This window comes from Dunckerocampus dactyliophorus, chromosome 10, assembly GCF_027744805.1.
Source record: "Dunckerocampus dactyliophorus isolate RoL2022-P2 chromosome 10, RoL_Ddac_1.1, whole genome shotgun sequence".
Lineage (NCBI taxonomy): Eukaryota > Metazoa > Chordata > Actinopteri > Syngnathiformes > Syngnathidae > Dunckerocampus > Dunckerocampus dactyliophorus.
This window is the reverse complement of record NC_072828.1, coordinates 18,105,024-18,122,308: the sequence shown is the minus strand read 5'-3', so window position 1 is coordinate 18,122,308 and position 17,285 is coordinate 18,105,024. Positions and strand designations below refer to the sequence as shown.

Genomic DNA, 17,285 nt, shown 5'->3' with positions numbered 1-17,285 from the left:
TGGACATGTTTGTTTTTAGCTTAAAACACATTTTTTGATTCTTATTTCTTTGCTATGTTTTACAGTTTTCTACTGTCAAGCTGGTATATTTATTAGCGTAAAGTAAGAATTAATCAAATACAATCTCTCTGAAACATGATATTTTTGTAAATTTGCAGGTTGTGGGAAAGTTTGAAAAAACCCTGGTATTAAGGACACACTCACATAATCCAAAAAGTAGTAGAAATGACGGATCTATAGTTTTCTGTTATAAGGCAATTATTTCTGCATTTCACATTTCCGAGTTCCAGCAATGCTTTAACTTTTATTTTTACAATAAATTGCTTGTTGTTGCTCACTGTAAACCAGAGCGTGTCCATACTCGGCTCCGCTCGACGAGAGCAACAAGGTTTACAAATGTCGAGAAAGGTGGCTTCTCTGTGTTTTTTTGTTGTTTCCTAAACTTTATTCTTCTTGTGATGGACAATCTTAGTAATAGCGTTTTCCAAAATACACTCCTGATCAATAAGTTACTTTTTCAAAATGCTTTTTGTCTCACTGCCCCTTGTTTTTTTTGCATATTTTAGCTCTGCTTAAAACCTGATTAAGATCCATCCATCCATCCATTTTCTATACCGCTTCTTCCTCATTAGGGTCGCGGGGGCATGCTGGAGCCTATCCCAGCTGACTTCGGGCGACAGGCGGGGTACACCCTGGACGCCAGCCAATCGCAGGGCACATATAGACAAACAACCAATCACACTCGCATTCATACCTATGGGCAATTTAGAGTCTCCAATTAACCTCACCTGCATGTTTTTTTTGGGAATGTGGGAGGAAGCCGGAGTACCCGGAGAGAACCCACGCGCACACGGGGAGAACATGGAAACTCCACACAGAAATGCCCAGGGGAGAATCGAACCCAGGTCTTCCCGATCTCCAAGCTGTTACTGTGTTGGCCAACGTGCTAACCACTAGACCACCGTGCAGCCTGATTAAGATCCAAATGTGAAAAATTCAAATTCTTGCAATTTTTCAACTGGTCTTAAGGTTTTGATCAGGAGTGTATTTATCTGAATGGTTTTCACATGCGAGAATGGTGCATGTATGCGGCATTTTTGCTCTGATTTGGTTTTGGTTTGGTTTGGTTTGGTTTAGTTTATTTGAACATGAAGGTTACAATGGAATACATCTCATGAATCATTCTTTGACAGTTCCACATGTCCAAAAGGAGTAGGAAGAAGCAAAGCTTATTTTATCCTACCCCCCATCCATTCTACATCTAGTACAGTACATGTTGTTCACTTCCTGGTTTCCATGTCATGTTTTCAGTGATAGTCAGGATAACACATAATAGATAACGGTAAGATAGCCCTGCCCCCCAAAAAAAGAAAGAAGAAAAAAAAAAAAATTATATATATATATATATATATATATATATATGCATACATATACATTAATAATAATAATAATGATGACAATACTAAATAAATAAATAAAAAAGAACAAAGCTTTTTTCTTTTTTTTTTTAACACAACAAGGAAAATTATTAAAAAATAATAATAATAAAAAAAAATAAATAAAAGATTAAAAAAAAATAAAATAACAAACCTGACAGAACAATCAGGACTCTTCTGCCTTGTATTTAGCAAACATCAACTGCTTGTATTGTTTTTTGAATTTGCTCATCTCTGTACATTGTTTGAGTTCTTTACTCAATCCGTTCCATAATTTAATTCCACACACAGAAATGCTATGGGTTTTCAGCGTTGTTCTCGCATATAAATGTTTTAGGTTTAATTTTCCTCTAAGATCATATTTCTCCTCTCTGATAGAGAAATACTTTGTTAGGTTTTTGGGTAACGAGTTGTTATTAACTTTATATATTATTCTAGCGGTTTGAAAGTGTACCAAATCTGCAAATTTTAATATCTTTGATTTTAAAAATAAAGGGTTTGTATGTTCTCTATACTTGGCATTGTGAATTATCCTCACAGATCTTTTTTGCAGTACATTGAGTGAGTGAAAATTGCTTTTGTAATTATTTCCCCATATCTCCACACAATACATTAGATATGGTAATACTAAGGAACAGTACAGTGTGGAGTGATTTTTGGTCAAGAACATATTTTGCTTTATTCAATATAGAGATATTTCTCGCCACCTTTTGCTGTATATATTTAATATGAGATTTCCAACTCATTTTTTCATCTGTTACAACCCCAAGGAATTTATATTCTTCCACTTTTTCAATATCCGCTCCATTAATTTGTATTTGATCGTACGTGTCCTTTCTGCTATTACCAAATAACATTATTTTAGTTTTACTTAAATTCAGAGATAATCTGTTCTTGTCAAACCATGACTTTAATATGACCATTTCATCCTTGACCTTTTTAATGAGTTCTTGTGTGCTTTCACCAGAACAGAAAGCGGTGGTATCATCGGCGAATAAGACCAATTTTAAGTTGTTTGTTACTTTACAAATGTCGTTAATGTACAAGTTAAACAGTTTTGGTCCCAGTATGGACCCCTGGGGTACTCCACACGTGGTATGTAAACTCCCAGATGTATTTTCTCCTAGCTTTACAAATTGTTTCCTCTTTGCTAGGTAGCTTTTAACCCGATTTAAGACTGAACCTCTAATTCCGTATCTTTCTAATTTTGAAATTAAAATAGTGTGATTAATTGTATCGAAAGCTTTTGTCAGATCCATGAATACTGCTGCTGCACATCTTCTGTTGTCTATGGCAGTAGTGATTTCCTCCGTGATTTCCATCAGTGCCATAGAAGTTGAAATGTTGGCTCTGTAACCATATTGACTACTAGCCAATAGTTCATTCTTATTAATAAATTTGTCCAACCTATTATTAAATAGCTTCTCCACAATTTTCGAGAATTGTGGTAACAAGGAAACTGGTCGATAATTTGTAAATTGGTGTTTGTCTCCTTTTTAAATTTAAATTCAAATTTGTAGTTATGAATACGCCCCCATAATGAGGCCGGGGGGCGGACAACAACCGGTTGTGACGTCACGTGCGACCCAGCAATTTGTGCAGACATGGCCTCAAAGCACTCTTGCGACGTGCGTCATGGCCATTGATGCAAATTAGATGATCACGTCATATGCCCACCGTAACCAATCACCATAGATAGATTGCAGTCCTGTGGGAAACACTGTTGATATTCCAATTGAATAAAATGTTGCTGGTAATTTTAATAAATAGTGTTCAGACGTTAGGGACACACTCTCTTATATAGCCTGCTATTTTACCTAATTTCCCTCCCTAACATTTACCATGACTGAAGGTTAATAAATGACCCTTTTTTCTAGATTCGCGAAGTTTCCTGGACAGTGCAAACCACACAGGAAACTCTACTGATGGAGAGCTATTCGGATCAGACATGTCTGTGAGTTCTGCTTCCTGTCCACGGATATTTGGTTCCATGTGTTCCGTGTCATCGAGCAGCCCCCTCCCTCACTCAGACAGGTACAGACACCATATACAACACTGCTGTGTTTTCAGTGCACGTAAATTTGTAAACTTAAAGAAACTTACAAAACCAAATTACAAAACCAATTAAATATCCTCCCAAGTGTAGCGAATGGGATGGATGATATTTTATAGTAATAAAACACTAATTACAGTATTAGTGTGCTGGTTATTTTAAAGCTTTCTTCTTCAACATTTAAAACCACACTTCTTCCTTTCTCTTCCATGCAGCTGCACGCCATCTCCTGTGTGGCACCAGCAAACTCCAAACTCCTCGCAGCCTTCAACTCCTACCAAGCGCAGCACACCCAATGCCCACAGTTCTCCTCGGGGGGCTCTTAAAGGCCTGGGCGGGGATCCAGGAGTCCACATAGAGATTGAAAGCACAGACTTTTCTTCATTATTGATGGTGAATGGCAACCTGGAGCACAGCCTCTTGGACGCAATGGGGGACCTCAGGGACTTGAGCCTCGGTGGCGATGCGGACGTCCCTCCACTGTTGCCTGAAAAGAGGAGAGAGGGTGAGGGTGGTGAGCTTGGCTCCTGCTCACCTTCTCTGAGCGGGTTTTCAAGTCCTCACAGCGGTAGCTGTGTCAGCATACCTTTCTCGTCACTGACCTCTGACCTCTACAAAGGTTTAAGCGGGGCCACATCAAGTGGAGCAGGTACTCATACAATCTAGGGTCTCATTTAGAAAGGTTGTGTACACACAAAGCAGGTCCTGAAAGGTGCGTACGCCACTTTTTACATCGTGATTTATTAAAACAACTTGGCATAACAATGTAATATGCTTCATCACGAAACCAGCCATGTTATTTGTACGCTTATACAAACACATTTATTTGTACTGTACATGTTTATAAAAAAGCGCGTGCTTACATACTGTCCCCTAACTATTCCACTCCTCTTCTAACTTAAAAAAACATCAGTTTTTTAAGCCCATCTGCTCATTCTTATCCACTTGTATTTGTCCGTTTACGTATTTCACCAGGAAGGCAAAGTGTTCCCAAACAGTAGACTTTAAACACACAAGAGAGTTTTCATGCTCTGGCTTCTCCTTGGCACTATCACTATCCATGACTCCTGATAGCCCAAGGCCTGGGCTACACTGTACAGTATTTGTTTTCCGAGGAGACGCGTAACACAAGGCACACTTCCTGTCCTTCACTCAATGTGCACGTGTAGGAAATCAGTACGCAACTGTACTGTACCGTTGCACCCCAACTCTTCAGTAATTACTACAACATTGTTAGTCCTGCAGGAGAAAATCAACGTAACATAACTGCTGTTTCCTGAGGCACTAATAGTCCGTACCTCACATTTACCTTACGCCACTACAGAATTGCAGCAAAGTCCGCTTTTGACAAGCGTGACACTCATATTACTTGTACTTCCGTCTGTTACACAAATCCTTTGGCAGTGGAAGAAGTGCTTTTATTAATTTAATTGTCTCACATTTCACATTTCCAGGAAAGGAACATTGCGTGCAGGTGTGCGTGAGAACGCTTTTACAAGAGAATACTGTATTTATGTGTGTACGCCATTTTCAGCTTTTGTGTGTATGCACAGTTTATGTAGCAGAGTAGCACTTTTATAAATGACACCCCAGGGCGCTTTCTAAGCAAATTTGACGTGTTTTTGACCTAAATTAAGTATTTTCAAGCATTAAAATGGCTAAATGAACTAAAATACAAATATAAGGGATTGAAAAACAAGGGCCTTGGTAACCGTATCTAACATAGCATCATCATCATCATTGAACAAGTCACAATTTTTTCACATGTTAAAGGTTGTGTGTAAGAACTGTGTTTGTGTGTGTGTCTAACTATAATGTATATGAATTTAAGTATTATTACTATATAAATGCGTAGTAAGTATATCAAATGAAATGAACCATAGGTTAGGCGTGTGTGTTCAGAATTTGTGACTTTAAAAAAAACGATCCCAAAGTCACTTATAATAGGCGGACCTGGCAACACTGGCATGTGTGCGTGTGGGAGTCTATATTATGGCTTATTTATGTCTTTTTTTCTGATTATGTCAACTATGTAAAGATGACTATAGAGGTGTTATTTCATGTTAACATTAAAATATATTATTTAAAAACCATTAAAAAACATAATTTAGAAGGTTATAAACAGGTTTTCTAAGCTCCGACTACGAAAATATTTTATTTCTAAATAAGGAATCCTATTTCACTTATCGCGGTCAGGTCTGGAACCAATTAACAGTGATAAACGAGGGATGACTGTAATTGGATCAGTGAAATTAATTGAGTGGCTTCTTACCATTTTTTGCTATTGTGACAAATACGTCGCCACAGGCTTTCCATAGCAATTTTAAGGCTAAAAGCTTGATGTGATGTATGTGTATATGAAATTAGCTAGCGCCTTTACATTTGTTCATTTAACACACTGCCATTTGGAGGAAGGCATAGCCTGGGATAGTCACATGACTGTCACGTGACAACCACTCCAAAATGTAAATGTTTCAGCTACATGGATGCGTTAGTCAATTACAAAGCCACTTTACAAGGCCCACTTTAGGACATTTAAATTATCGTTGTCACCGTTGGTTCCGAGGAGTTGATCGATGTTTTCATTTATTTGCTTATTGCTAGATAATGCAGGGTTATAAACCTTGCAAAGAAATAGAATGGATTTTTTGGAGCTTAGTGAGCCAGTATATTTTACTCTACTTTCTCTTAGAGTTTGGCACGAAGCAGGACACTGTGAAATTTGTTCAAGACACTTCTAAGTTCTGGTACAAGCCTGACATTTCCAGAGACCAAGGTATGTAAATACTGATCTTGAATAACTGTGTCCAGGAGTTTAACTGTATTTCTTAGCATTCTAACGTTGCTTTGTCTTTCTGTCCTCATAGCTATTTCAGTCTTAAAAGATAAAGACGCAGGTTCTTTCATTGTCAGAGACAGTCATTCATTCCGCGGGGCATATGGACTGGCTATGAAAGTAGCCATACCCCCTCCATCTGTGTTGCACGGTACACACAGTAAAAAAGGTAAGCTGAAGTGTAGCATTGTACCAGATTTAGTCCTGAGCATGCATTGTAAATCCCTCTGGAACAGTTCCAAATGCAAATGTAATGATTATGTTGTGTTTATGCAGTTGGAGATCTGTCCAATGAGCTGGTTCGACATTTCCTGATAGAGTGCACACAGAAAGGAGTTCGTCTGAAAGGCTGCCCCAATGAGCCATACTTTGGTGAGAAGGCTCCCGCTGTACTGAAATCTGAAATGTAGTTTTAGTATTTATTAAAATAAGCCAAATATACATCAGAAAAAAGGATTTTTTATGGTGGCCAACAGGAGCAAAGGTGCAGCAACGTCCAAACTGTGCAAATACAGAAATGATCCAAAACTAAAAACACACAAATACCATAAAATAGATGCAACGGACAAATGATGCTAATCAAAAATACTGCAATCACTGCAGGATCAAAAACGAATGTGATATAAAAATGCTGCAAATGCTAAAAAGACCCACAAACCCCAAAAACGGCTACATGAGAGAAATGCTGCAAGTTCACCAACAAAGCGGAAGTTTGTCATGCTGTAATACTAATAAATAATATAATATAATTAACAACTATCTGGCCCTCACAGTGTCTGACAAACAAAATTCTGGCCCTTGAGCAAATGCAATTTAGGACCCCTGGCATATGAAGATGCAGTGGAACCTCGGTTAGCGTGTTTTTCGGTTAACGTTGAAAAATGTACACCACAATTTTGCCTCGGTTTGCGTGCATACAATATGGCGCGCCTCTTCTCGTGTTATTAATACAACCAAAGTTCTACTGTACATCCTTGTCTTGTTTTAAGGGTTGATAGCTCCATATTTATTTTAAATGCAAGCCGTCTTGTTCTCGCTGCTTCATTGTGACATGTACGCCTCACTGTTGCCCCCCGCGGAGCAGAGGAAGTACTGCATGAATCAGCACTTCTCTGGTTAGGCTAAACGGTTGACATTATTTGGGTGGTGCTTGGCGGGCCAAATGAAAAGCTGCCCATTGAAGACCACCGGCCAAGGCCATCTTTCTTCGCCATGAGGTGCCATGTTGAACTTACTGTGACCAGTCTGAGTGTGAGTGCGACAGCACCAAATTTAACACACCTGCTCCCCATTCACACGTGTGACCTTGTAACAGGGGTGTACTCACTTTTGTGAGGTGCTATACCACCTTCAATGTACCTGCTTCCTTTTCTTGTCTTTTTAATTCTGAATTGCAACTACTTGAGTTAGTCCCTCCCCTTCCGCTACCTAGCTACATACTGTACTGACAGTGCACTACATTTTGTTGTAATTGTCAGTGTGAACACAATTATACTCTCCAAAGACTGTAAGTGTAAGTATGGAAGTGCACAAATAAAGACACGGCCTGTATTCATTCCTTTGTAAGTGCTTTCAGCAGTTTAACATTGCTCACTGACAGTCTATACCAGTTGTTGTAATCTTATGAAAGTCTCGAGTGGAATGCCCCATTTTGATTACGTTCTTCTCTTGTTTTTAATGTCTTGTTGTCTAATGTTCATTGTGGATTTCTGTCAGGAAGTCTCACTGCTCTGGTGTGTCAACACTCCATCACACCTCTCGCTCTGCCCTGCAAACTCATCCTGCCCGACAGAGGTAGGCTCTAAGTACTCTCATACTAAATGTGAGAATGCACTTTTCTTTTTAATAAACCGACCAGTGTAGAAAGCAGGCTGTTACCAAATGCTTGGTGCAATTCAGCATTAGTCTGCTGCTAATAAATTAGCTTGAGTGTTTCTTTTCCATTGACTTATTGTGTGACTTTTTTTGCAGACCCGTTGGAGGAGCTTAGTGAATCTTCTGTAAAGACAGCAACAAACTCAGCAGCTGAACTTTTAAAGCAAGGAGCAGGTACAGAAAAGTAAACTAACCAATGTTTCTGTTTGAATCTATACTGACTGGGATTCGGCTTTATCTAGTTGTGTGGTTTAGTTGAGACTTGAGATGCAATACACATAAAATCTACCCTTACAAAGATAATACAGTAATGTGAAGACTTTATTTTGCTGTGGTGTAGCACTGTGTCATACTGCAAGATGCTTCTAATTTTTACCCTGACATTACACTTACGTCTCAGTTAGACAAGTACCGTATTTTCCGGACTATAAGTCACACTTTTTTTCATGGTTTGGCTGGTCCTGCGACTTGTACTCCAGAGCAACTTATAGATAGTTTTTTTTCACATTGAAAGCTGCGAGAGGGCGCTCTAGGCTTGTGTGCCAGTGTTATGTGTATGTGTCATGCTGTTACACTTCAATGCCCCTAGATGTCACCACTGTGTTAGGCATCTGTGGGCATCGCTATGCTACGCCCGCTCTGAAATAAAGCCACCCAAACAAGAGATAAGTTTCTCTCTTTTTAGTTGATATATGAAGGCATCACAGCCAATATCTGCTACTCCTATCACTCCTGTACCATTGAAAATTTACAATGTGAACATCAACATCTAAAGACAACAGAGGGGCTGTCCACACGGAAACGTTTTCAGGTCAAAACGGCAAAGTATTTTAGTTTCTGCCTCTCATCCACACGGAACGGCGTTCTGGGGACCTAAAAAGGTTTTTTTTTGAAAACGGCTTCCAGAGTTGCTGTGTATGACGTCACCGACCCACCACCGCCTCGTCGCCGTCACATGACCAGAAGTGAGCCTTGACGACAAGGCAACATAATATCTGAATATTTCGGCGGACATGACTCACCCCAGTCGACATTCTCCTGATATTTTGTTGTCTTTTACTCCATAATGACTCGCAGAAGTAATTCCACTTCTCGTAAACGGAAGACAACGGACGTGAAATATGCAGCCGAAAACAGTAATCGAGCAGCAGAAAGACAGCTCGGACTGAACAAGAAACTTGTGAGGGACTGGCGAAAAGCGGACGATGCTCTAACTGCAGTGAAGGAAAGCTAATCGCGGGCTAAAAGCTAGATGACCACAGCTTAGAGGAGTTCACAAGTGGTTGCTTGAACAACGTGCTGCTGAGAGAGGCTTGTCAACAGTGCAGTTACGTCTCCACGCCCAGGTAGGTTGCAAGGCGATGAATATAGATGACTTTGCGGGTTCTTTTAATATGTTACATTAACATACCCCCTATTAACAGACGTCTATTTAGCCTGTTATTCTCCATTTTATTGTTATTACTATAACTTGCCTTTCAAGATGAAATGTCTGTTCTTGGTCTCTGATTTTAGAAAAATACATTTCCCCCAAAAATGTGACTTCTAGTCCAGTGTGACTTATACTGTATATGTTTTTTTTTTCCTCTTCATTGTGCATTTTTGGCTGATGCGACTTATACTCCTGAGTGACTTATAGTCTGGAAAATACGGTACTTACTTACTTACTTGTGTAACTTCGTGAACTGTAGATATTGTGTCTAACATGTTTTTATAGCATGTAATGTGTGGTACCTTGGCTCTGTGGAATTGGAGTCTCTCACGGGACACCAGGCAGTTCAGAAAGCGACCACACTAACACTCGCCATGGACCCTCCATCAGCCTCGACCGTTGTGCACTTTAAGGTGTCAGCGCAGGGAATCACACTCACAGACAACCAGAGGAAGTGAGTGTTCTTCATTTTTAAAAATGTATCCTGAGATAGGTCCATAGATGTCTATACAATTACAATCAATTTACCTGAAGCTATTTCATCTGTATATTATTCCTTCAGGCTGTTCTTCAGAAGACACTACGTCGTCAATACAGTCATCTTCTGCTCTCTGGACCCGCAGGGCAGGAGGTAATTTCTGTGATATTTGCAACACAAGCTTATTTTCTGTTGTTGTTGTTTTTCTAGGCACCGGGGCATACTGTTGATCTAAATTCCCTTACATGCTAAACAGTTTTGCTCTGCCAGGGAAAAGTGTAAGATACTCTTCCACTATTATATAGATTTGATTTGACTTTATTTGATGTTTATTGTTATGCAAATTTGGAGCGGCCAGACCGGGGCAGGAGGGGAATAGAAAAGAACAGCTAAGAAGACGGAGGGGGGAGCGCGGGGAGCAGGGTGGGACTATACAGAGGGAGACAAGAACAACAGCAACAACAACAATTGCAATGATAATAACAAAACAACAGAAACAAACAAGACTACATCAGCAAATCTATATGACGGCCATAAACACCATAATGGAAATGACAAGATAATAACCATAATAGTGAACAAAATGACAATGACTTTAATGCACACAACTGTAATAACTATAATCTTATTGCCGACATCACCATCACTGTAATAAAACCAACAACATGACAAGATCATGGATAAATCAGTGAGTTATGTGGGGAACTACGTATGTACAGTATGCATGTACAGGTATCTCTCTAGATGTGTATGTGTGCATGTCTACATGTACAGTATATACAGTATACGTCCATAAATGTTGAATTTTCTGTTATTATGTCTACTATATGGGGTAATACAAGTGTAAAGATTACTATAGGAGTGTTATGTCATGTCTAAATGTCTCTAATAACTTAACAAATTACTCTTTTTTTGTGCCTTTTTTGAAATTTGTCATGATATTTCGGAACAGTTGGACCTAATGAGTATTTTGTTCCACACAGGTGGACAAGAGGCAGCGGTTCTACAGCAAAGTGAGTGTTTCATTCAAGTGCTTTCATTTTCCTTCTCCCATGTGTAATGGTGCATCGTGTTTTCTCAACACCTGAAGTCGGGTTAAAGCACCGAGGGAACCGTGCACAAATACTTTTGCCTCCAGTTTTAGACCGTACAGTATGTTTAGACGCAAAATTCACTGCCGTCACCTTTTCATGGTGGGGGAGTTTTTGCATCCCATTGATCCGAAGAGCTCAATTGTCCGGGGCTTTAAGCTCCTGGTTGGGTCATCCAGGGAAAAAAAGTCCAAGACAAAGCTAAAAAAAATAGCTCGAAAGTCCCCCTATGATGTGGTCCCTCTTCCCATGAGCTGATCACCCGTGCGGGTGGAGTGCCCTCCCCAAGATAATTAATGGAGAGGGGATCGGTGCAGCGTCAGCAGTGACTCTGCAGTGGACTCTGCAAGGGTGTGTCATAGTGAAGAAGGTGATTTACCAGTAGGTCTACATTGCCACCCTTACCTATGGTCACGAGCTGTGGGTAGTGACTAAAAAGAACTCTGCATCAAGACGAGCTAGTTGAGGTGGCTTGCACATCTGGTTAGGAATCCTCCCGGTTATGTCCCATGTCCCATCTGGAGGAAAGACCCAGGACATGCTAAAGGACTATGTCTCTCAACTGGCCTGGGAACATCTGGAAGAGTTCATTTGAATAAATGGTATTGAATTTTTCAACCGTTTATGCTGGGCGCACGATATGTCTGAACATAACTTGCACAAAAGTGAGAGAACATCATTCCTGAACCTTGTAGTCATTTTTTTTATGTGATTGATGCATCAGTGTGCTGTATTTTGCATTTGTTAACTAGAAGTGGGTCATCGTGGTCAATGGTTCTTTCATGACAGACACTTTCTTACTCATTGCAACTGATTTTAAGGCTCTATGCTTATATTCAAATATCCCTGTTTGACTTTCTGCCAGGATCTTTGGGTTCGTGGCAAGGAAATCTCAGAGCGAGACTGAAAATATTTGCCATCTCTTTGCTGAACATGACCCAGAGCAGCCAGCGAGTGCGATTGTCAACTTTGTCTCAAAGGTCATGATTGGGTCACACAAGAAGTGAGGCAAATCGAACACAGCTACCCCACCAACTTCCAATATTAAAACGGTGAGTTCACAAACCAAAACCTGAAATCACATGCCGTTCAAATGTCCAAACAAAGGCTCCGCAACACCTCCTCGATAGGTTTGTGCTGAGTGTGCTGCAAGGTGTTGCCGCTAGAGGGAGCCAACGCTATCTTGTACTGTATCGCCTCATCCATAACTGATCAAAGAATGACTATAGCGCTTTCTTTCCACAAAGGATCAATATAATACCATTTTTTGTTACTACCTTGTTGCTTTTCTCATTGATACAGCAAGCAGCTCTAAAAATAGCATTACGATAGATTATAATTTTTATTGGAAAAAATTGTTTAACTTAACTCTTAAAAGTATGTTTTAAACATTAAAAGAAGAACTGTACTATATAAGACATTTTGCTAGCTTGTATGTTGGATGGTGTTCTGTTGATATTTCCCACACTATGTATCAATTTATTCAAATGTATAAAAGTATTTTCCCCAAATACTCTATACTGCATGTGTGCCAGAAACTGTATTTTTGTATTTTAACACATATTGTACACCATAAAAAGACAGGTGTTTGTGCTATTATGTCGCATTTTTGATGTCATGTGATTTGAATTTGATGAATATGATTATTGAATGGAACATTTTTGTACAGCTGCGGAAAACAAACAAGAGACCACTGCAAAATGGTCATTTTCTCTGGTTTTACTATTTACATGTATGTGTTTGACTAAAATGAGCACTTCCCTTTAACTATTGACAAAAAAAGAGTATTAAAAATATGTATTTGGAGAAAGTGACACCTGGTCAAAATAACAAAAAACAAAAACAAAAAAAAACCAAACACAGTTTCCAGATATCAAATAATGCAAATAAAAACTCACTGAACAAACAACATTTACGCTTACTCAGCAGTATTGATATCTTACGTGTTCAATCTGCTGTAAACAGATGTAAATTTTGATTCCAAGATCATAAACGTAGACCTGCAGATGCACGGAAAAACTTTATTTATTTTTTTGAGCAAAATGGCCCAGAGTTTAAGATGTTAAGGAAAATGTAATTTGCAGTGGTCTCTTTTTTTCAAAACTGTGTAATTGTTAACATTTCTTTTCCCCAAAACGACAGTTTTCAGTCCAAATATTTATTCTTATTGTTACTTGGAACGTCATTAGAGACAAACGTGTTATTTTGAAGAACTGTCACCTCCCTTGCTTACCTGTTTTTAAAGGTCTCTGTGGTTGAAGCCACTGACACTGTCTTGAAAAAAAACAATCTAATAAACACCGTTCTATTGTCCTCTATCGCACAACCTGCGCTCCATTTCTCCTGTTTGGACGACGTGAAGAAGGCCCAGGCTAGGCAACGACACCAAAACACTAAAGAGACAAGCTCAAGCATTACCTCTGTCAAACTCTGTGTACAAAAATAAAAATACAAACCTGATTTGCTTGATTTGCACTGGAAAAGCCTATATGGTTCATGTCATTTGAAATTATACATTATTCAAGATTCAAGATTCAAGAGAGTTTTATTGTCATGTGCATAGTACAACAGCAGTTATACCATGCAATGAAAATCTTATTCTGTTCATTCTCCCAAGAAAAGAAAGGAAACAAATGAAAGAATAAGAACATAAGAAACATAAACACATAAACATATATACCAATAAATTAAGCAACAACAACAGACGAGACATTAATACAAGTAAATAATACAAATAAATAAATAAATAAAGTGCTATGAGTGTGTGCGTGTGTTGCGTGCGGCGTGTGCGAGTGCTTCGTTGAGGAGCCTGATGGCCTGTGGGTAAAAGCTGTTTGCCAGCCTTGTGGTCCTGGACTTCAAACTCCTGTAGCGTCTGCCTGACGGTAGGAGTGTGAATAATGAGTGTTGTGGATGTGTGCTGTCCTTGATGAATGTATTTTACCATACAAACAAACATTCCATTGGTGGACATCTTGAACATTGGCAAAAGATAAACCTATAAACCAGGGGTGTCCAAACTGTGGCCCGCAGGGCAGAAAATAACAGCAAAAAAAAAAAAAAAAAAATCAGCATTAATTTTACAAAAATAAAGTCAAAATATGAAGAGCAAAAAAGTCGCAATTTGACGATGATGTCGTAATATTATGAGGAGAAATAATGTCATTTTAGTAGCTTAAAAATCTTTATATATTATTATTATGATTTATTTATTATTACAAAACAACAAATAAAGGTGTAATTTTTGGAAAACTTGATTGCAGAAAAAGTTACAATGTTACGACAATAAAGTACAAATATTACGAGAAAAAATTGTTTATTCTAACGAGAAGAAAAGCCACAATTTTAAGTGAATGAATGTAAAATTATGAGGAAAAATAATGTCCTTTTAGTAGCGTAGAGCTGAAATATTATTATTAGCTGTTTTTTTAAAGTTGTAATATTATGAGAAACAAACAAAAGGAAATAACATTTTAATTTTTCAATACTGGCACCAAAACTGTTCACCCCACCCTGTGGATACATGACATCTGTAAAGTTACAAAAGACTTCAAGCTAGTATTATTTGCAGGCGGTACCACTGCATTTTGCTCTAGAGGAAGTACGCAGGAGCTAATAAAAAAAAAATCACAGATGAATTGACTATACTAAATAGATGGTTTGATAAAAACAGACTATCCCTGAACCTAACTAAAATAAATCACAATTATTAGAACTTGCTGATCTGTTCAACCTTCAAACAGCTACGAGTATGCAAACGTAATACAATTCTTCTCAGCAAAAGAGGGGACGTATGACCTTAGAGAAAAAGTCAACTTAAAACACTTCTGAGCGAGAACAATGTTAAAACCCTTCAGCATATCAGTATGTGGACTCAAACTATGGAACGGATTGAGTAATGAACTCAAACGATGCACTAAAATGAGCCATTTCGAGAGACGGTACCAGCGGTTGATGTTTACAAAGTACACCCACTGTGTTCATACAATACCCACTCAACAACAAACTATGTTGTGTCAACTTTTCAGCACTAATTGTTCTATATTCATTATATTCTGTTATGAACGTCACATCATTTATCAATACATTGCAACTGTTAACTCCTATATACGGCCTTATCATTTTCTTATGATATTTCAATTTTGTTTCTATTTCAAAATTGGTAAATACAGCAAGTGCGCAAACAAACGTATTAGACATTGATGTGGAACGGAGAATGAGGTTGGATTAAATAAACTTAGCTTCTTCCTACTCCTTTTCGGACATGTGGAATTGTGAATTGTTGCTTTTACAAAAAATCAAAATGGCCCTTGCATCCTTTCATTTTTCACTATGTGGCCCTTGCTGGAAAAAGGTTGGATACTCCTGCTATAAACGTCTCCTCCATGACAAAATGTGTCTGCGATACTGTATTTGGTAACCCTTCAACATTAACCATGTGTTTTATAGTTTTTCCAATAGATGGCGCTATTTGCCAACTTTTTCTAAGAGCGTGGGCTGGGACGTGATGGATGACTCAATTTATGGCTCATGAATTTAGTAAAAACTAGATTTATTTTACCCTGTTAACCCATAGGAATCCGGACTCATTTGCACTGAAAGGAAAAAGATGGGGAATATACTGTACGGCAGACAAAGTGGAATACATACAACACATTTCTGATGTTTTTGTCCTTCCTGAAATACTGCTAACCAATGTGAAAGATCTGTGATGTTACATATATGTTACACTGGCTGTTTGTAGTAAATGTATCCTTTATTAAAAATGAACGTGACAGTTCATTGAGCTTAGTTTCACAAATGTACTTGAGATTGAAGAAAAGTGAAATATACTGAATGACTGACGTCCCTTCCTGTGACAATTACAGCAACACATGCTTACTGTATGTCCAAAATGGCCTATTTTCTGTTATTGCATCTACTATATGGGCTAATATCAGTGTAATGGTGACTATAGGGGTTTTTCATGTCTAATAATGTTAAAAAATGTATTTAAATGGTCGTAAACAAGTTTTCTACATTCAAACTATGAAAATATTCCATTCATAAATAAGGAATCCTACTTCATAGAAATTCACTTATCACGGTCGGGTCTGGAACCATTTAACCGTAATAAACGATGAATAATAAATAATTGTGAGAGTTTGTGTCACGAGATCTTAAGATACCCCTATCAATTAGTAAAAAAATATGCATATTTAAGCAAACATACATATGTTTTGCCTAAATTAAGCATTTTCAAGAATAAAAATGGCTAATTGAACTAATATACAAATACAAGGCACTAAGAAGATGCATTCAAATGGTGAATGTAGTATTCTACACTGGTCACTAGGTGTCAGTGATGTTACTTTAATGTTCGGTGAAACTTGATCGCCCCAACAGCAGGCTTTTGTTGCAGGTTTGAATGATCTCACAACAGACACAATAACAACATAATAATCCTAATAATAATAATCGCAATAATAACACTGGCTACTGCTGCGGCCGTAACCCACGCCAAGCTAAAACTCAACTCTGAACCCCTGACGTCACTTCCTGTCCTCCACACGTCCGGAACGCACGTAAAGCAACACACACAAGCATGAGTTTTATTCATGTCTTTCAGTTTTATCAGTTTTGACATGACTATTTCAAAAGGTTGCAGCTTCAAAATGGTTAGCACTAACGGCATACTGTAAATTAGAAAAATCCTCAGTACGACCCAAAGTTTGTGATGGGAGTAAATGTACTCATCTAATTTGCATATTATGACGTCACCAAGCTCAGAATTTGTCAGATCCCTGTCTCCACGATACCCGCTCATCAACAGGCTCATCAAAATGTCTGATCCACTTGTGATACTCTTCCTCATCTCTCAAGCAGACCTAGCCATCACCATCATCATTTACAGCGGGATCTTGAACACCACTGCTGCCTCAACAGCTATTATTACTGCTATTATTACATAGACAGATAGATAGATAGATAGATACTTTATATCTATCTATCTATCTATCTATCTATCTATCTATCTATCTATCTATCTATCTATCTATCTATCTATCTATCTATCTATCTATCTATCTATCTATCTATTATGCC

At 38.4% G+C, this 17,285-nt stretch overlaps 1 protein-coding gene across 6 annotated transcripts in view; it reads left to right on the top strand.

The window, feature by feature from the left end:
- si:ch211-191a24.3 (tensin-3) overlaps positions 1–16,443 on the top strand; it is a 42,309-nt gene extending 25,866 nt beyond the window's left edge. The window contains exons 6-17 of one of the 6 annotated variants that reach the window (XM_054789470.1): positions 3,314–3,470; positions 3,705–4,138; positions 6,182–6,265; positions 6,357–6,494; positions 6,602–6,697; positions 8,042–8,119; positions 8,297–8,374; positions 9,918–10,086; positions 10,195–10,263; positions 11,094–11,123; positions 12,067–12,253; positions 13,567–16,443. In XM_054789470.1, the coding sequence (XP_054645445.1) occupies positions 3,314–3,470; positions 3,705–4,138; positions 6,182–6,265; positions 6,357–6,494; positions 6,602–6,697; positions 8,042–8,119; positions 8,297–8,374; positions 9,918–10,086; positions 10,195–10,263; positions 11,094–11,123; positions 12,067–12,208 (1,475 nt within the window). In that variant the 3' untranslated portion in view covers positions 12,209–12,253; positions 13,567–16,443. Of the gene's footprint in view, positions 1–3,313; positions 3,471–3,704; positions 4,139–6,181; positions 6,266–6,356; positions 6,495–6,601; positions 6,698–8,041; positions 8,120–8,296; positions 8,375–9,917; positions 10,087–10,194; positions 10,264–11,093; positions 11,124–12,066 lie in introns of those variants that run through there. The other 5 variants (XM_054789469.1, XM_054789468.1, XM_054789471.1 and 2 more) reach the window with 5 other exon arrangements.
- Positions 16,444–17,285: the final 842 nt, after the last annotated feature.